The sequence below is a fragment of the Aptenodytes forsteri genome, unplaced genomic scaffold (genome assembly GCF_000699145.1).
Source record: "Aptenodytes forsteri isolate BGI_AS27 unplaced genomic scaffold, ASM69914v1 Scaffold242, whole genome shotgun sequence".
In the NCBI taxonomy this organism is placed as follows: domain Eukaryota; kingdom Metazoa; phylum Chordata; class Aves; order Sphenisciformes; family Spheniscidae; genus Aptenodytes; species Aptenodytes forsteri.
Genome location: NW_008795253.1, coordinates 2,530,795 through 2,551,664, shown reverse-complemented (window position 1 = coordinate 2,551,664; position 20,870 = coordinate 2,530,795). Strand labels below are relative to the sequence as shown.

General features: G+C 35.5%; 1 protein-coding gene across 1 annotated transcript in view; it reads left to right on the top strand.

Annotated features, from left to right (window-relative positions):
* The window catches only part of LOC103898773 (ligand-dependent nuclear receptor corepressor-like protein), a 29,977-nt gene extending 12,286 nt beyond the window's left edge, over nucleotides 1–17,691 (top strand). Inside the window, exons 4-6 of the mRNA XM_009279125.2 lie at nucleotides 4,605–4,859; nucleotides 14,626–14,716; nucleotides 16,140–17,691. Coding sequence (XP_009277400.2) covers nucleotides 4,605–4,859; nucleotides 14,626–14,716; nucleotides 16,140–17,172 — 1,379 coding nt within the window. The 3' untranslated portion in view covers nucleotides 17,173–17,691. The remainder of the gene's footprint in view (nucleotides 1–4,604; nucleotides 4,860–14,625; nucleotides 14,717–16,139) is intronic.
* The last annotated feature ends 3,179 nt before the right edge of the window (nucleotides 17,692–20,870 follow it).

Genomic DNA, 20,870 nt, shown 5'->3' with positions numbered 1-20,870 from the left:
CCTAATAATATCAGGAGGTCTACAGTGATCTGAGAGAAACTAGAGGAACATCAGAGCTACCTTTTACTCCAAATCCTTAGAGACTGTTCTGCTGGGTTTGAACTAGTATGTATGTACGTACATACATGATCCAAGGAGTAAATAGAGCTGCCTTGTGTTTTAAATCAACTATGTGAAAAACAGAAGTTTAAACAGATGTAGGCATGTAGATTTAAAACTTTGTAAGTAGCTATAATCATGACTCCTAATAAAAGATCTTAGAATAAAAACTTTTTAGGTCATACAAAGTATATCTGGTGCCATCTGCTGATAATAATTAAGAAATATTTGCTAGTGATACTAAGCTCAGAGACCTAATACTTTTCTTACCCCAAAATACATTAAATTGCATCTAAAAATTTTATATGACTAATTACAAATTTCCCATGTGTAGTGAAACTTTACCACTGTGAACTTAAAATTACAGGTCTCTACATGTTTTCATTGCATACTTGTATAACAATGCAGACTTACAGCCGTTGAATGTAAGTAATTAGACTTTTATATAATACACTTCAAGTGCGTGTACCCTATTCTGGTCACTCAGGAGTCTTATATTAATAAAACATTATATAAAAGTTGCATTTACCCTTAAAAAGTCTATTTTCTTTCAAAGATCTACAGTGTGAAAAAAGAAAATAGTATATGAAACTATATAACTTTTTCTTCTTTCTTTTGAATATCTAATATCTAATTTCTGTATAATATGGAGAGTTGTGGGAAATTATTTCTAACTTCAAAATACTCTAAATTAATTCTTCCTCATAATACAAGTTATGCATCCACAACTTCATCCTCCATTAGGAAGCAAAGCAGCATTAATAAGAATGGATCAAGAGCAGCTTTCCAGTACCTCTGAGGAGGTTACTGAGAAGACAGGGTCAAACTCTTTACAATGGTGCATAGCAGGACAATAGAAGATTTACAGACAAATTGAAATGAGAAGTTCTTTTTTATGTAAGGAAAAATGAGGACAGGCAAGCAGTGGAACAGGCTACCCAGAGAGGTTGTACAGTCTCCATCCATGGAAGTATTCAAGACCTAACTGGATAAAACCCAGAGCAACCTGATTTGATCTCATAGTTGACCCTGCTTTGAGCAGGCAGTTTTACTAGAGACCTCCCAAGGTCCTTCCAACATGAGTGACAATTTAATGACTTACACAATAGAACAGTCGATACTGAAGATGTGATAGCGACACTATTTGCATTTATGGCAGTTAAGCTTAGACTAACTGTGGTCTAACCCTGTAGATTGAATATGCGTTAGCAGCAAGAGCACTTCAGATGCACCCCTGGAGCACATCTTCCAGATTATATGCTCTGAGATACCATTGGTTTTTTTCCCCCCTCCTAGTACTACCTTTTTAGAATAAATTAACTTAAAATCTGTAAACTGCCAGTAGCTGTAGCAGTTGAATATATGAGAAATTTTGCTGCATTTATTCTTCCATAGGGAGTATTTGGAAATTATTAGAAAAAAAAATAAAATTAATACTAAGGAAAATATTATAAGAGCAAAAAAAAAAAAATCCTTTGTTATTCCAACTAGGTCAGAAGATGACTTTGCTTCTAATGGAAAAGCAGGCTTCTCCTGCAAGTGTCTGAAAGCAATTCATGCTTGGATATTACCAGTGTGAAGAGTCTAAAATGGAATAGAAAGGCAATAGAAACTTGGCGGTTCTGAAGGAGTTTTGTCTTGCAGTTTTATAATAATTGATGCTGGGGATGGTGATTTATAAGCAGAAATTTATTCTAGGCTGTTGTGTTTTCCAGCTAATGGTAGGCATCCTCTGTGCTCTATGATCTTTTGCTTTTTAAAGGCACAGATCATACCAGGATGTAAAATAACTCTTTCCCATTTGCACTGATGATCGCCTGTTCTCCAAAAATCTTCCAAGTTTTTCTTGCGTGCATGCAACAAACTAATTTCTCTGAGCAGGGTCGTTCCAGACCAGATATCTGGTAGGCAATTCAGTGTTGGTGATGTTTCATATATTTTATTTTGTATGAGTTTCTTGAATACTGGCTGTCAAATTTTTGTTTGCTTGTGTTTGAGTTTGCTTTGTTTGCTGGTTGTTTTGTTTGGGTTTTTTTTTTAAGCTAAGCTACTGATCAGTAGTTTTCATTGTCTAGAGCTACAATTCCCCTGTCATGCAGACGCTTAGTTTTGTTCCTAGATAATTCAGTTTTTCAATTCCATCTCTTAATTTTCCTTGTTCTTCTGTTATTTTTTGCATATACATTAGCATATTTACACCTGTTGCCTTACTGCTTCAATATCTTTTGTTGAATTTTTTTCTTTCCTTGTAAGTGTGTCTCTAGGATGATAAAATTCCAGTTGAATATTTACTGGATTCATTATTTAGGAATCGGGAATCAGGAAGTACCAATAGACAAAGAATACTTGTGCCTGGGTGTTACATGATGGGGAGAGATCTTTTTCTTTGTAGTTACCCTCCATCACTTAGAATTTCACCTCATGCCTTTCCTCTAGAAACTTCTATCGATTTTAGAAATTTTGGTATAGATCTGGTTGAAAGATTATCAGAAGATAGAGCTTCAACTATAAGCAGACTTGTTTTGTCATGCCTTGGATAAGGTCTCTTGAAGCCAAGATGTCTAGCATATACTCAGTCTTTGAAAATGTTGGAGCTTCACCTTACCTCATAAAGCATTACTGAAGGGCCAACCAAAAGATATTGACAAGAAGCATCTGAACAGTCAGCTGCCCTCTTGTATGCTTTAGACGGCAGATCGCATATGTGCATGTTTGTAATTCCTTGCAATACTCTGTTGGTGAAAATGAATTCTCAAAATGGAATATGTTTTGAATAAACCTGAAACAAAACAAAAAAATCTTCTACGCATTCATCCTAAACTTGAGCAGCATTCTTTGATCTGTCTCAGTGGTCGCTGTCTTGCTAGTAGATGGATAAAACTTCACTGGCATAAAATGCTTGAGCAAATATGCTGTGTGATCCTCCAAACTACCTATTAGGAAATTTACAGTTTGCATGCAAACATCTACCCGATCCAGTCCTTTCAGTTTCGCCACTTCCATGAAAGCAAAACTCAATTTATTGTCTGTCTTAATCTGTTTCAGACTAATTTAAGTATCCCAATAACTGCCACCGTGTCCTTTGGCATTTCTTTCAGGCAATCAAGGCTGACCTAAAAGCTAATTCTTCTGTACCACATTCACACTTACTTTAAATCTTTAAATCTCTGTCCCTTCTTGATGAAATCTGTTTCACTCATTACCTGTGAACTCAAGGAAGGGCGGTGGTTAAAACATTGAAAAGGATGTTGTTGTTTTGTGTGTGTGTAGAGTTGAAGGAAAGAAGGAAGAGTGGGATAGTGAAATGAGTACTACTGCTGCCACTTTAAGGAAGAACATAGATCTTTGAGTATGGGCAGTCGTGCTTGTCTTGTGAAATGAAGTATTGCAGTCATCAATGCAGTATTGCATTGATGAGTAACACAGCTTACTTTAAGTGAGTTTCTTAATTACATTGTTATTTATGCTGAGTTACTTATCTTTATTTTGTTGATCTTTCTGGTATTTCTATTTATATTACAATTCTTTTTTCAGTGATTCACAAATGTGATTTCAGCTATGCTTGTTAATAAGAGGTTTAACTTTTTTCTAGCTGACAGATAATATTAAAATAGTCATAGGTATCTCATGTTTGATCCTGTTATTATTTTTGTGTTTTTAAAATGAAATGCTTCTTTCCATGGGACTGTTACATACACAAACAAAAAATAGGGTACATACAGTTTAGAATAGGAAATAAAGCTTTTCTCCCAAATGTTTTCATTGATAGCACTTTGAAAATGTCCTGGAAATGTCCTGAAAATCCTGTAAGATTTTTGAAATAAAAATTTACAACTTTATTGTAAAATTCAATTGTTTGTATTGCTACAATTTGTATGGGACATTTCAAGTATCATCGTATCAGTTTTGACATTGCAGTCCTGAATCTACAATGGGAATTATAATCTAATATATAGGTGAAAAAATTTTTTTCTTTTTTTAAGATCAGCTCTTCAAAAGTCCAGCTGTTCTGTATTTTGAAAAGGACTAATCTATGGAACTGCACTTTAAAATTAATTATTTTTGTTATAGTTGTTTTTTGAAAGTAACTTCTTTATGTATGAATTCATAGCTTTATTTAACTTTCACTTTTTATTCAGAATTCTTATTTTCAAAACTGAAAATGAACAGTCTGCAAATGAAAATTCAGCTTATTTACCAACAATAAATACAGATTCTGACTCCCATACTTGCATGATTTATCTACCCACATAGTTTTACTTGCATGCTGTGACAGAAGAATAAGGTAAAATTTACTGATGTGTGCTAAACATGTTCTTCCAAGTGACCTCCAGTTAGGAATGCTCATAAGAAAAACTTACTAGACATCTGAATTAATGTTCATTACACATGTACTTATTACACACATTTATTGTGCTTATAGGAAGTATTTGTCTAAAGAAAAGTAATTAAGTTTGGTTTTTTAAATACATCTGTTGCCTATGTTGTTGTTTTTTTATTCCTAGATCTTCCTCAGAACTGTGATCCTAACATTCCCTTAGTTGCTCAGGAATTAATGAAAAAAATGATCCGTCAGTTTGCAATTGAGTACATTTCAAAAAGTAGCAAAATTCAAGAGAACAGAAATGGTTCATCGTTTGAACCAACTCTGATATGTAAAAGTATCCAAATGAACCAAACGGAAAACTCCCTTCAGGAAGAACAGGATAGCCCTCTAGACCTCACTGTGAATCGAACTCAAGAACAGAATACTCAGCAAGGTAAATTTCTATATCTGTTTATCTGTGTTTTGCTGTCATTTATTACATCTTATTCCCTTAAAAAAATAAATGTCTGTGCCAACTATCTATATGTTTTGTCTTTCCAAAGTAGTAAACAGTGTATAGGAAAAAAAAATTACCCTATATAATTAAAATGAGGTTGAAGGAAAATTGGCATTGCATCAACTTAACACTTAAAGAAAACTCGTACATTTTCACAGTGTATAGGAAAAAAAAATTACCCTATATAATTAAAATGAGGTTGAAGGAAAATTGGCATTGCATCAACTTAACACTTAAAGAAAACTCGTACATTTTCCTTTAAACCCCAGGAAAAATGTTAAGAGAACTTAAAAAAAAACAAACCAACACATAAAAAAAAAAAAAAAAAACAAACCAACACATTCTTTAAGAAACGTTTTTCATATTGTGTGTTAGCAGATAAATATTCTCATTTCTGAGTGCCTGCGTTAAATAAGTGGCATTGGAATTTCTCAGCTTTAGAATACAGAATCTAAGTTACCTTACTTGTGGCAGTCACAGGTAACAGTGGTTCAAGAAATGGCTGTTAAGAAGCCTTCTGAGAAAAGAGAAAGATACTGGAATTTCAGAGAGCAAAGGTCATTCTGTCTATGTCAGCCCTTGGACACTTTGATTCTTTAAATACAGACTGGTTAGAACGATGGAAAGAGAAGATGAATTTGGGAGGAAATTTCCACGCTTCATGCTTTGTTACAGATCAGTGCAACTTTCTTAATTGAGAGTAAAGCTAGAAAAAGAAAAATGAAGTCTGTCTCACTAACATTAACAAAGAGGAAATAATTTCTTTGCCTCAAGGAATATTGCCATCCAAAACTGATAACAGTATAATCACAAGAGTGTTTTGGACTTTGAACTTGATTTGGATTAGCATCAATTTTCAGGAAGGATTGTGACTGTCATGTGCAACTGAAAGCAGTGGCAAAAGCAGCTTTTGCCTTTTACAGATACAAGGGTCCATGTTAATCCAATAATACTGCAGATCAAAGGGAAAAGTTTACCTGTATACCGTACTAAAAAAGTTAAAAGAAGGTAGAACTGCAGAATTAAATTTTTAAAAAAATATAAATTAGTCAGAATGAAAGCAGATTTCGTATGTGTGCTTAATGATGCAGTCTTCAATTAGATGATGCATCCTTTGGGGGGAACTCTGACATGGATTTATCTTGCTAACCATGCCTATTCTAGATCAAATTTTAAGCATCCTTTCTCTTTGACAGCAGAAGCATTAAGAAATGGTGGAATTCCTGCTTTCATTCTGCATGGTCAGCAGAAACCAGTTCATGCCTGGGTTTAGCGAATACCTTGTGCAGATTAAATCCTGAGAAAATCTCTCTTGTGCTTTGACATACCTCTGCTATGTATGAATTACAGATTTTAGAGATCTATAGTTGGCCAGGTTGAAGCACATTTCTTTTGCAAGGGCAATAAAAAGTACTTTCCTGATATCAGCACTATAGCCTGTTCCTTACTTCAACAGCTGGTTATAAAGAATAACTAGTTTAAAATGTCCATGAGGGAGCAAAGTCCCCAAAGACAGGTTCTAGTTCTCGCTGAGCCCAAATAAATCTTTGAGGAATGAAAGGAAAGGCAGAGGGTGGACGGGTCAGGAACAGGAAGAAAGTTCTGCTGTACCCTCAGCTATTTGAAAATCCATTGATCTTTTGTCCAAGAAAAACTTAAAGTATAGAGACATTGAGATATTTAAATCTTTTTTTGTATAATTTGAATTTTTCTCATAATGAGGCTAAATGGCAAGTTTAGAATTGTGCGTCTTCAGCAAAACATCTGAGGCTAAAATAGTTGCTAAACATACATAGTTTACTATGTAAAACTTTTATACTGTGTAAGATATTGTAGATTCTCAGAACTTACGCTGTCGTGTTTGCTGGAGTGCTTTGCAGATGTTAAAGATACTAGTCTTGCTGTGAAGTTTAGAGCTACTGAAATGAGAGGAAGTATTGAAACAAGACTGTAGCTGAAGAAAGGTTTCAAGCTATCTTATCTTATCTATGAGGGAAGTTGTATTGCGTTTCCCATTTGCCATGAACGTACCAATTTTGAGGTATCTTAGCTTTCCACTGTAGTGGTAGTAACACAAGCAAATAAGATCAAGATGGAAAAACTCAGCCTGCTCTTTTTTTATTTGCATGGTGTTCTAGGTGCAATGATTCATGAAAAGTTCTTTCAATTAGCTGTTGTCAGGGACTATGTAGTATTATTCTACCTACCCCTCGCTTCTGTCCTTTTCCTGAAGAAAGCTTGATTATATTGAAGTTTTACATGCTTACAGTAGGGAATTGTGAAATTTTTTAATTGGATTATTTTTAAAAATGTATTATTCTGTGTCTAACATAGTATACTTCAGTCTGGAGACTCGTAAAAGCTATACCATGGTTCTCTCCTTAGTAGTGTCTTTTAAATGTCATGCGACTCTTTATTATTTGCTATTTGTATTTCCTTTTACAATTTCCAAATGAAGTGGCAGTAACAGAGTAGGAAGTTCAAATTTGTACATTGCTCTGACGGATCCTCAAAGTTGAAGTCTTTTTAATTCAAATCCTGTGAAGCAGATAATGACCTAAATATAAATACTTCAGGTTCATTTTCTGTTTAGACAGGTGCTTTGTATTTACAGTAGTCATCTTCAAAATGAATGATCTAAATACCAAAACAGACAGTCTTGTTCCTTTACTATGGCAGTGATTCTTGGACTTAAGTTGAGAGGAAGGAGTAAGCTTTATTTTCCAGATCGCTAGAAGCATTTTTTTGCACTGAGCAGATCCAAGCTAAGTGCTAGCTCAATACTGAAAAAAGATTCTGCCACTGAAGATGTCTGGATGATCTTATCCTCATTTAAGAAAGCTTCTTACCTTCCTCCAGTATCTGCAGGCCATCTCTGAAGTACTCCCAAAATATTCAGGTCTGACACTTTCAGACCTGATACCCCTGTGTATTAGGTTTACATGGCAAGGTTTTGGTAGTTGGGGGAGGGCTGCAGGGGTGGCATCTATGAGAAGAGGTCAGGGGCTGCCCTGCGCTAGGCACAGCCATCTCTGCACAGACTCGCAACAGGCCAAAGTGGAGCACATCAGTGAGGTTTGTGGTGCATCTGTGAAAACATATTTAAGAAAGAGCAAAAATGCTGGACAGGCAGAAGAGAAACAGCAGGGCGAACAACAAGGTCAGAGAAGGAGCGGGAGGAGCCACTCCAGGCACCAGAGCAGGTATTTCCCTGCAGCACATGAAGACGACCACGGTGGAGCAGGTATTCCCCTGCAGCCCATGGAAGAGACCACTCTGGAGCAGATATTCATGCTGCAGCCCATGGAAGACCCCATGTTGGAGCAGCTGGATATTTCCTGAAGGAACTACAGCCTGTGGAGAACCCACAATGGAGCAGGGGAAAAGTGTGAGGAGGAAGGAGCTGTAGAGAGGAATTGTACTGACTGTAACCGCCACTCCCAATCCTGCCTGTGCCACCTGGGGATGGGGGAGAGAGGTAGAGGAGTTGGGAGTGAAGTTGAGCCTGGGTAAAGGTGGAGTGGGGAGGTGCTTTAATTTTTGTCTTTCTCATTTTCCAAATCTATTTTAATTTGCAATAAATTAATTTTCCCCAAGTCTGTTTTGCCTGTGATGGTAACTGGTAAGTGATCTCCCTGTATTTATCTTGATGACCTTTTTCATCTTATTTCTCCCCGCCCCCCCCTGTTGAGGAGGTGGAGTGAGAGAGTGGCTGGGTGGGGGTCTAGCTACTGACCAAGGTCAACCCATTGCACCTCTGGTACTGAATCATTCAGTACTGAGTATTTATAGCACTGGCACCTACATATGTCCAGCTGGCACCTGGCTGATAGCAGAGTTCCCAGTTACGCTCTGCTTTCTTCTACATGTGGAAGTGTGGTAACTTAGCAGTTAACTGTGCACCTTGCTGGTAACTAACACCAGAAATACCTGTATCTTGCTCTTTTTTTCCTAATCCATGTAACTAAGACTGTCCAGGCCTTGAAAAGAATACTCTGTATAGTGAAAGAAAATTTGTTTTGCGTGCACTGTATCTAACAAAAATAGGGTGGTATTGTGTATTTTTGCAATATTACTTGTCCTCCAAACTAGGCTGATGAAACAGCAGCATCCTTGCAGAATAAAACATCGAGTGAGGAACAGTCTTGGAATATCCTGCAGCAACTTACTATTTACGTGTGCAGTCATGATGCTGAGCTCTTTGGGGAGTGTTCCCAGCAGCAGCTAACTTTGATGCAGAGGCTTCTTTCCATTAATAGATATGGGAGAGTTGATCACTCTCAAGCTGCTAAGCAAAGTGACTTACAAGAGGCAGAAGTCTAAGCTATGCAAATAAATAATGTTAGTTTAGCTACACAAGCTTATTCTTGCTGCTGTGTCTTCTAGGAACAATGAGAGTGTGTAAACATAGCAGAAAAATGCAAAAGAATTTGCATAGATTTCCTTGTTTCATTGATCCATTATAGATGGGAAGACATCAGAAGGTAGCTGGCAGTGTGTGACATTTTGCTGTGTGAACTTCTTACAGCTATCCTGTAGCTTTGTCGTTCTTGGCTAATATTGAAGAAGTAGGAAAAATAAGGATAATCCAAGTAAAAAATTCTGTTTAAATTATTTAAAATAGCATTTTATTATCCAGTTTAACAATGTGCATGTGATTTCACCAAAATTTGTAGCAAAATAAAGACTTCTGAATAATGGACCAGAATTTGGAAACAACTCAACTTTTGAAAAGTGGTTTCATATCTCTTGAAAATCCACACTGAAGTTAGTACAGCAACTGGGATCACAGCATGTGTGGCCTCTTGATTGCTATATGGCTATTGAAAGAATTCCAAACATTACTGAAAATAACCTTTTATTTTCTTAATATACCCTTCTTACCATATGTATAGGGGAAAAATACTATGCTTTTTGAAGGTACACATGCTATGTTCCCAAAGATAACTTGTATGAGCTGTAAACATATTCAAGGAAGTTTAATACTTCTGCATGAAAAGGTCACCCTGAAAAGGTACATTTTTGAGGCGAATAGGTGTTTATTTCTTCCTTGGCTACTATGGTGGCTAACAGCCAAGCTCCTTGTCAGATGCTCGCTTGCTTGCTTCCCTCTCAATGGCACAGGTGAGAAAATGGGAAGAACAGGAAGGAGAGCTCAAGAGTTGAGATAAGGACATGGTCATTGCTTACCGCTTGCCATCATGGGCAAAACAGACTCTGCTTGGGGAAAATTAACTTAAATTATTGCCTACAGAATAAATATTTAATTATTAATTCAGGTACTAGAAACAAAAAGACACATTACAACACCCCTTTTCCTCCCCCCTTTCTCAGGCTCAGCTTCACTCCAGATGCCCTTGTGACCACCACCACCCCTGTGGTACAAAGGGAATGGGTGCAGGGTGTCCACAGTCTGTACCTAATGGTTTCTCTCTGCCATTTCCCTCTGCCATTCGGCTTCCCTCTGCTGTTTTCTCATTCTTTTTGTTCCCTCTTTCTCTATTTGGCACTTTTTGCCCTTTCTTAAATATATGTTCCCGAACACTCCCCACAAGAGGCTGCTGGGCTCAGCTGTGCCCTTCAGTGGGTCTGTTGGAACCAGCTAGAACCATCTGTGTCTGGCACGGCCTCTCCTCACAGATGCTGTCAAGACCTTGCTATGGACACCCAATATATAGCTATATACTTTTCATCTGGCAGTTTTTCACTTTACAAAATAGCCTATCGGGTCAGCAAAAAGGGGCTAGTCAAAGCAGTAGTTAAGAATTAGTAAAAGGCTTTGGCGTTCTTACTGACAGTTCTCTGAAAACATTGTTTCCATGTGCAGCAGCACAGAAAATAGCCAGCAAAAGGCAAAGCATTATGAGGAAAGGTATTGAAGACAAGACAGTGTCATTTTGTTGCTATGAAAAACCTTATCAAGGTTTACCACAGTATGATGGATAAGGTAAAGAGAGAGGTTATTTACTAAATCTCACAATATTAGAAATAGGTAGGGCTTGCTGAAAATTCTTAGAAGGGAAAAACAGCTAAGGGGCACCTTTTGCACAGCAGTATGTGAACATCAGGAACTGCTGTGTCAGGAGGTTATGGAGATGCACAGTGACACTGGGTTCAAAAAAGACCTTTGACAACTTCCTGGCTAACAGAACCAAGACTAGAAACTAAAGCTAGAGTAGGCAGGGATGTACCTCGGAGATCCCTAATCCAATGACAGCATCTACTGGGAGAGCAGGAGAGGAATGAGCTGCAGGTAGTGGCCAGGCTGATGTGCTCTTCCACTCTAGGAGTGGAGTTTTTCCCACGCCTGGAGACAGAGGACTGAGTAGAGTAGGTTGTCTGACCTAGTAAGGCAGTTCATAATAGCTAGTGAGAGGTTTCCTGAAACCCAGAAAAAACCAGAGAAGTTTGCTAGAATTAGTACAGAAATACCAGTTGTAGGAACTCAAGGGTGACCCATACAGTTTCTGTTACTTGCTCTTCCCCCCACCCCGTTTCTCTAACATCGCTAGTCTGGAGGAGTTTCAAGTGATTGTGGTCCTGGTTATTTTGAAGATGACATTTGATCACGCTTAGCTATATTTTGGTATTGCTGCACCTGATGACCTGGTGCTGAGAAGTAAAGGCCAGAGGTTGAGCCATTTCTTTGAAGATCAAAATCATTTAATTTGCACAGAAATAACTTCCTAAAAGACCATGAGCAGCAGACCTGAAAAACTTCTAATGATTTTTTTTCTGTATTATCTAGTGTTACATAGTACTGTTTATGAAGACTGCTGTCTTAGTAGTCATGGCTTCAGCTAAAGAGTGGAAGTAATTCCATGTCTTTTATTAAAACCACCTTACAGAGTGGTTTTTCTGTTCCTGATGTCATTCAGTTCCTGTCCAGAATTCTTGCCGAAATACTTATTTTGTGTGATTTGATAGAAATAATAGAAAGTTCTGGCTCAGTTTAAAAAAACCCTATTCCTACCTTGCAAGTAACAGGTTTTCAAGGTTCATTGTCCACCTGTAGGATGCCTCTTTGGAAACTTTTTGGTCTTGTACCTAATGAACCAAAGTGAACGTCTCTACTGTGTATATATATGTACATTCATTTAATTAGGTAGCATTTCATTATGTCTTAAAGCTTTATAGCAAATGCTGTCACTTTCCTGCTAATTGTACATGCTCCTTCATTATAATAATAATAATTGATACTGTTACAAAGCAGGAATATCTACCAAAACCAGGAGCTACTGTGTATTTTTAATGAATCTTTTTGACTTATAAGCCCTTTCTGCATCAATTTTGGGGGTTTTGTGGTGTTTGGTGTATTGGGTTTTTTGTTTGGGGGGGAGGTGTCTTTGAGTGAAATCACTGAATAAAAGCCTGGTGTGTGGTGACTTTATCTGGTATTTTGTATCTGGTATATCAAATTTCTTGCATGGTTCTCTTTCACTCTTTTTATTAAGGATCATTTTCCCATAAAGCATTGTCTTCAGAGAGGTGTCATATACTTAACAAATACATTTGCTGTGTTGGAGGAACCGACTGTCTTGAACCTGAAATGACTCTTCAGTTCTACTTACCCTTTAGAGGCCCAAAATGTATCTAATTTTTTGTTTCAGGAGCCTGCATTTTCAGCACTGTCTTCTTTTTAGCCGTTTTTCAACTTACTGGTGGCCTTGTGTTGTCAAAGCCAGTTCTGAAAAATTGGAAATGAAAATTATTTTGGTTAGATTTTGTTATGGAATTTTGTGAGTGTCTTCGGGTTTTGTTTGTTGGGGTTTTTTTTCCCTAAAAATCCTAGTTAGCTTCTATTTTTTGTGTAGTTTGAATAGAGATGATTAGCTCTTCATAACTTGATGAGTTGTGAACTTTGAAGTAGTTTTTTCTCCAGTGACTTTGTCCAGTGATCTCTTCTAAACTTTTTTTATCATAGTGCCTATGAATATCAACTGAAGATGGAGAAACTGTTGTGAAAGGGAACACACAAACACTTAGGAAAGGGAGATGTACTTTGTATGACTGACAGAACACAATAGATGAAATCTGTCTGTTGCACAGGACTCAGGGACATTGCGAGCTTAGATATTCAGGATACTTTACAGCTGGGTAGGCCAAATAGTCCCTGTAGAATATTTCTGTAGTGTTTTTAATTGGCTTTTCCTTCTGGAATATCACTGCATCAGAAAGGTTGATTAACATTAACTAGTCCTTCCTTTAACTTTCTTAGGGTTAAGGAAGACTTTGAAAGGAACATATTCAGGAGAAAAGGAGCATCTTTGACAAGTGGCATATTTATAAATATTTTTTCCCTTTATGCTGACTTATGATGCTACTTTTTCTCTCTTTACCCTTCTTCAAATAATACAAAGTAGTTGGGCAAAACCAGTAAAAAATTGTTAAAAACAGTCCAAAACAAATAGCTGGATTTGATTATTACACAAAACTCTATTTCTTTGCAGTATTGGTATAAAGGAGAGTTACCCTACCAATTTTTCTGACTTCTTATTTGAGTGTTGGCATTTGTACTATTCAGCCAATGCTTCATGTCTGCATCTGAGGCTGTGGGAAAATGTATAGAGTTGATTGCTGGTTTAGAAATAATACGCAGTAACATGAAAATGACACTAATGTAAAAAAGGACTAGCACAAGGTTGCTTGTAGAGTTGAATGTTGAGCTACATGTTGAAACTCAAAATTGGATTCGCAGAGCTCAGGCACACAAAACAGCCCAAGTTTGAAACAGAGAACCAAGGAAGAAAGGTATGACATTAAATATATTTAGGGGATTTATCTATAATTTAAATGTGATTTTTTTTAAAAAACCAAAACTTAAACTAGAAGGAGTTTTCAGGTGCTAATTAGTTTCTTTAATTTTCAATGTTCTTAAATATTGATTTAAAAACATGGTTTTCTATTTCAATACTTCATAGACTTCAACAGCCAACTATAAATCTTGAATTTAACATTTGCCAGTGACTTAACAGAGCGGACTCCCACCCCAGTTTAGGTCTTTCCATTTCTCTAGTTTCATTATTAAATATATGTGGGGGCGGCAGGGGGAATATGTATAAACAAACTGTTAGAACCTTTAATGACATGGGTCTCATATACTTAAAACTCTGTATTGGGCTCGAGCTGTCTTCCCAGTTACTGGGGTACTACTTTCTCATCCAGTAACCTGGTCTGGTCTCATAGCTGACCCTGCTCTGAGCGGGAGGTTGGTCTAGAGACCTCCTGAGATCCCTAGTAGCCTGAATTATCCTATAAGCCTATGATTTAGTTACGTCTGTTTTAACTTCAGTATCGGGCTTGTTTGTTTACAGTATGTAAATACGAATACATGAATAATAATAATCATAATAATATCAAGTGCATTGCTTTGGTTGCCTTGAAAGTAAACAGTGCAATATATACGCATACACGATTTTTAGGAAAGCAGTCACATGTTTCTGTTTAAGACAGGTTCTTCTTTTAAATTTTATTATTTCTGAATGGGTTTATTTTTTGTTTTTTCTTAATTTTAAAAAGTTTTGTTACAAATCAAAGACCTAAAACCATTTGCTGGCGGCTGACATTGTTAAAGGAATAACATGTCAGAAATCTTACAAGATAAAGTAACTGCTTAAAAATTGTGCCATAGGTACAAACATTTGCTAACAATTTCTGAGATCATCCTTAAACAACTGCTATCATCGCTACTTGTTCTTTGCAGGGGATGGAGTGCTAGATCTCTCTACAAAGAAAAGCGCAAGGTTGGAAGAACCAAAATATGATCCATTGTGTTCTGAAAACTCAGTGTCTGGGTAAGCAACGTTTAGGACTCTCTTCGGCTTATATAAAAGACAATCCAGGTTTCTCTTCTCTGAAGTCAGGTTTTATGTTCATAACATATTTGTATATACTGACACACACATGTGGTTCCTATTTTGCTTTCAGAAGAATTTTTGTCACTCATAAGTGTGTGTCTATGTATATATCATATGTTTCATTTGTCTTTTGCCTTTTTTTCTGTTTAAAGAAAAGTTATCAGAACAATCACCAAACTTTAGTTCATGTTACTAAAATGAACTGAAAATTGATTACGTAACACCTTAAAAGTAATAGGATAGTAGAAGAAAATGTAAATATATTCTTTCAGAGTTTATTTAGGAAACTTCAATTTTGGACAAAAATGACCATGTTAATATTTAGATTTAAAATATTCTTCAACTGACATGAACAAGTTAAATGACTATTATCTATAATATTCCTTAATAAGAGAGAGAGAGAGCAAGCGCGCGTGAGAGAGAGAGAGCTCTTAATCATCATACTTATACTTACATCATGGTTCTGACTATGGTGTGTGGTGGCAAATGGTTAAATTTCTTTATTCAGCAAGAAAAACGTTATTGCATCTGCTGAAAGCTACCACAAAACTAGTGAAATGCATTGTTTTGTTGGATTTTGTTATGAACTTGGCATCCTCCCATCCACTAGCCATAGCAGGACCCTTTTTGTCACCTGTACGTCTTACCAAATAACTTATTACAAATAGGACTGCAATAGCAGTATTTGTTGAATGATGTAAAATTGCATTTTATTAATTTGCTGATATGAAGAAGTTTTAAAATGAATATGACTTTGTAATTAGAGAGCTGTAAATAGTGGCTAGAAGTTTTTAAAACTGTGTTTTATTTTGCCAAAATGGACTTGATTGTTAACTACAGCACTTTATCTTACTGTTGTAGAAAGCCTAGTTTTGTGTAAGTCTGGGATGTTTGTGTGTAGTTATGTATTTATTGCTGCAATTTTTCTATGAGGGGGTTGACTCTTTTATTACTTGTTTAGCGGTAACGTCACGTTTCTACTAACAAAAACTTCAGGATTTGGGTATTTAATGGGACGTTAATTGTATAAGTAAAATTATAACAGTGTTGCTCTGCAAGCATGTGAACAAGGGAATATAGCAAGCACATAAGAATATTATCAAATACTGAGCTAGGATATAAAGTTCTTGGAAGGGCTGCTGTAGAAGCCACCGTATGATTTTTGACGCACTGTCCTACCAGAACTGTAACATTTTGCTAGGATAATCATTTAACTACCACATCTCAAAGGCTTAAAAGTATCAGAAGCAGTGATGTTACCGAAGCAAGGAGTATAATAAAGGAGTGGACCCTTCCCTTCCATAGCTGTGTGAGAGTCTCTCATACATCAGTTTACCATCGTTTCATTCCATCCATCCAGGAGACTACACAGACACAGAGAGGACTATGTGGAAAGAAGTGCTGAGTTTGCAGATGGTTTGCTCTCAAAAGCTTTGAAAGACATTCAGTCTGGAGCACTGGACATAAATAAAGCAGGCATACTTTATGGCATACCTCAAAAAACTTTACTTCTCCACTTAGAAGCCTTACCAGCAGGAAAGCCTGCACCTTTTAAAAGCAAAACTCGAGATTTCAATGATAGTTATTCATTTAAAGACAGTAAAGAAACTTGTGCAGTCCTACAAAAAGTAGCCTTGTGGGCAAGAGCTCAAGCAGAGCGCACAGAAAAAAGTAAACTCAGTCTACTTGAAACCTCAGAATTAAAATTCCCAACAGCTTCCAGTTACCTCCACCAGTTAACTCTACAGAGAATGGTCACTCAATTTAAAGAAAAAAGTGAAAATCTACAATATGAAACTTCAAGTCCTACTGTACAATTAAAAATTCCTCAGCTAAGAATAAGTTCTGTGTCCAAACCACAGTCTGATACTGCTGGTCTTCTGGATGTTATGTACCACGTTTCTAAAACCTCCTCAGTTTTAGAAGGATCAGCTCTTCAAAAATTGAAAAATATACTCCCTAAACAGAACAAAATTGAATGTTCTGGACCTGTAACTCACTCAAGTGTTGACTCCTACTTTCTGCATGGGGACCTCTCTCCTTTGTGTCTTAATGCTAAGAATGGGACAGTAGATGGAACCTCAGAAAATACAGAAGATAGTTTGGATCGTAAAGATAATAAACAACCAAGAAAAAAACGTGGCCGCTATCGGCAGTATGATCATGAAATAATGGAAGAAGCAATTGCAATGGTAATGAGTGGGAAAATGAGTGTTTCCAAAGCACAAGGAATTTATGGGGTACCTCACAGCACTTTAGAATATAAAGTAAAAGAAAGATCTGGAACATTGAAGACTCCACCGAAGAAGAAACTCCGATTACCAGATACTGGCTTATTTAATATGACAGATTCAGGGACTGGCAGCTGCAAAAATAATAGCAAGCCTGTGTAGAATAATTGTTAGCGAATTGTTTTGTGTGTGTGTATGTATGTCTGTATACACACACTGTGTGAGAAATACATATGCTCACTCTTGACAGAAGACGCGAAAATATACAGTTCAAAAACCACATACATGCCTTTTGAAAAATAGTTTTATTCAGGGTTTTCACTGTGGACAGAATTATAGAGTTGCTCACTTAATTCTGATAGTGTGTATTTAATATAATCCTTGTATAAATAGGTGAAAAGATTCAGGTTTTATTTAGTAGTCAATAGCATAAAGATGTTTTGGAAAAACAAGTATTTGTCATGTGAAGCATAATTTTTAATTGGTGAAGAACCACTCTACCCATTCAATACTCCATCTTATTATGGAAATACACAACCAAGGGTTAGCAGACTTTTATACTTCAGAGAATACTTGCAATAAATTGTAAGTAACTCAGATTGTACAAATCAAGGGATTTTTTTTAAAAAGCTAGTTCCTTACAAGGAAGTGGATTTGTGAAGTATTAGTAGGATATAGTACATTCTGTGAAAGAAAAAAGTTCATCGTTACTTAAATATCCAATACAAGTAAGAAAAACATTTCATTACTAAAAATGTGTGTTTAGCAGGCATAAACTGCATTTTTTTATCATTTTATGAAACCTGAGAAATTACTGTTGTTACAGAATTATTAAATATGAAATAAGATGGAATACTAAGAGCCTAAAATAATTTAAACTTTAACATAATTTTCCTTTTTAGTTTGACAAGTAAGGTAACTTGTAAGGTTTAAAAAGAAAGTTGGAATGCAACTTAGAGCATGTTGATAATGTGCACAGAATGAGCTTGAGAATGGTTTGGGTTTGTTTGGTTTTTTTGTTTAAATGTGCTGGTTAGTTGATGTTATGACTACTTAAAATTTATTTAAGGATTGTGTCACACTCCTATTGAAAAACCTCACTGTAACTGTAATGTATTTGCTGCTGTGACATTTCAAAACATTTTCAGTTTATCAAAATGAATACCAAGTTACATTATCATTTTGCTAATAACCAAATTTGCAGTTCAGGGTCTTGATAGAAATACAAATATTAAACAGTGAAGCTGTTTTGAACTTTCAATAATATAAATTCTTTATAAATTTGGTAGTTAGAAGTTAGGCAGTTCACTTTAAATACGTAACTTTTAATAGAATTTAAGGGAGACCAATTACCTTCATATTGCAGTTTTTACATGAATTTCAAAGTATTCGCATTGGACTTTATATCATACTTAATTTTTTTGTGTAATATCACAAAGTATATGTCTACATATGAAGAATGGGGGCTTGCTTCATACATTCAATACTGAACATCAATGCCCTTTTCCTCTCAAAGTGTAATTTTTTTCTGCATGCATCTAATTTGGCATAGAAAAAGACTTTTCTCCAACTTTTATACATTTGATGCACGTGCATACATTTTTTTCCCACTTAAAGTTGCATGTGTATAGGTTAATTATATAAATGAAACGGGACATTAGATACATATGGGCTACATCAGGTAATTTGATTTATAGATAAACTTGCCATTAAATTCAGTGGAGAGCATACTGCAATATTGATGGCAAAATCTAGCCCATATTTATTAACGCTACTAAAAAATAACAACTTCCATTTTAAAACAGAATAATCCTTTGAAACTGCACAACCAGTGTCTCAGTTCTTTGGTCTCTCAGATCTATACTGAATCTTCTTCAGTGATTAAGGTTTACTTGCATATTACAGAATGAATCCTTTTTTTAAGCAGAACTGTACCTGATACAAGGAGGTCACAAAACAGCAGATGTCAGGGTCATCTTTCATTTTAAAAGAATTAAGCCATATTTTGTGAGGGCCAGAAGGATTAATTTGTTAATATATCCCCACTGAAAAATGAAGTTGAAAAAACCTTAAATGTTTCAAGATCTGTCTTTATACAGTTTTACTTGCAAAAATTTTGGGCTTCAATACATTGCCTAATATTTGTACCATACTGATGTTTTCTACTCCTCAGACAATGTTATAAATTTGAGCCAGAAGTTTATATTGAAGGCAAGTTACAATACTCTTTTTATATCATTTAAAAGATGACCTGACCAAAAAATTAACAGGATTCATAAAATCAGGGATCATTTTACTATTGACTTAACAGTACTCAGTAATTTTGTATGTAATATTATAATTAATTTTCAACATTTTAGTACTTGTATTTATTTTTTGGTCAGAAATAGTATATTAAAATATTTTTTGATAGTTTATAGATGATACTCAACCTGTAAGTGTTTAAAGGAACAGAATTATTTGTTTCTAATTATTAGGCTAACCTTTGATTACACAACTAAGGAAAGGCAGGGAAATGTGTAGATTCTCCGTCCCCAACCCCTATGTATTCCATTAAATGTCATTTAAATTACACATTTTGAACTGTTTTATAAATTCAGTTACCAGTCACTACTTAGTAATTGACAATTTCAGAAAATTCCTGTTTCAGCAGAATTTTAAATGAAGGCGAAAGCAAGCCCTACATGCTTTCTACTTATTTGAATGTTTCTCAAGTATTTTATATTAAAAAACAGTGCCTCTGTTTTTAGAACTACTGCTCAGTAAAGCTGTTTAAACCATTTCTGGTAGCTAATGACAATTTTATATTAAATTGTATATTAACTTTAGTGAGACTGATTTTTTTAGTTGTTTACAGTACAAATACTTGTATTTGTTTTTTAATTGCAGTATTTCCATTGTCGCAGTAATTTAGTAAAACTCTGTGGCTGCCTTGATTTTTGACAGATTTTTGTTAACAACTGATTTTTAGGCAATTAGTTATATTTATGCATAAATCAATTGCACTATAATTCATGAATTATTTATTACAATATTTTCTAATGAATTCCATGTATTTGTCTTGTGTTGTAAATGTACTGTAATTCTGTTTCTTCTTTGTGTTGTTATATTCCTAAATCTGATTGTATGAATTTAATTGTTTAGTTAACGTGTTTCTACGTTGTAATTTGTAGTAAAGCACTTCAATGCTTTTGCACATAAATTTACAACACTGATGTGTGATTGATTTGCTCATTCAGTAAAAAAAAAAAAAGAAAAAAAAAAAACCCGGTACACTGACTCATTTGATTTACTCCTGAGGCACAAGTTTATTAGCAGTGGCATAAGATCAAGAACTGTACAAATTAAGCACATAATGACTAATTTACTATGAGAATTTTATATATTGGAAATAGTAGCTTTAAAGAAGAATGACTTCTCAGAATTGATGCATTTCTCATAAATGAGAAGTTCAGAAAACTCATTTTATAGCAGTTACATCCTTTAGTTTGCAGCTAAAAATTATCTATTATATATTACGGATAATACATAGCTTTTTTTGAGGGATTTATTTACTTACTAAAGTCAGAAAACAAACATTTCTATAAGACAAATTCATATTTCTATTACAGTTCTACGCTGTTTATATGAGTACTTGAAAGTATGTTCTGTTCCCAGTTTTGTTCCTGTTCCCAGTCTGCAAAGAAGTTGCTAGATTGATCTATCTTGTCTGTGGCTGAGACGACAGAGGATAGAAGGCTAGGGAAGGATATCTTTTGGGAGTCCTCTGATAGAGCTCTTTCCTGATAGCTTTTTGGATTTCTGGAGGAGGCAAATGTTTACTTTTTTATACATAAATAATACGCTGAAAGGCTAGTACT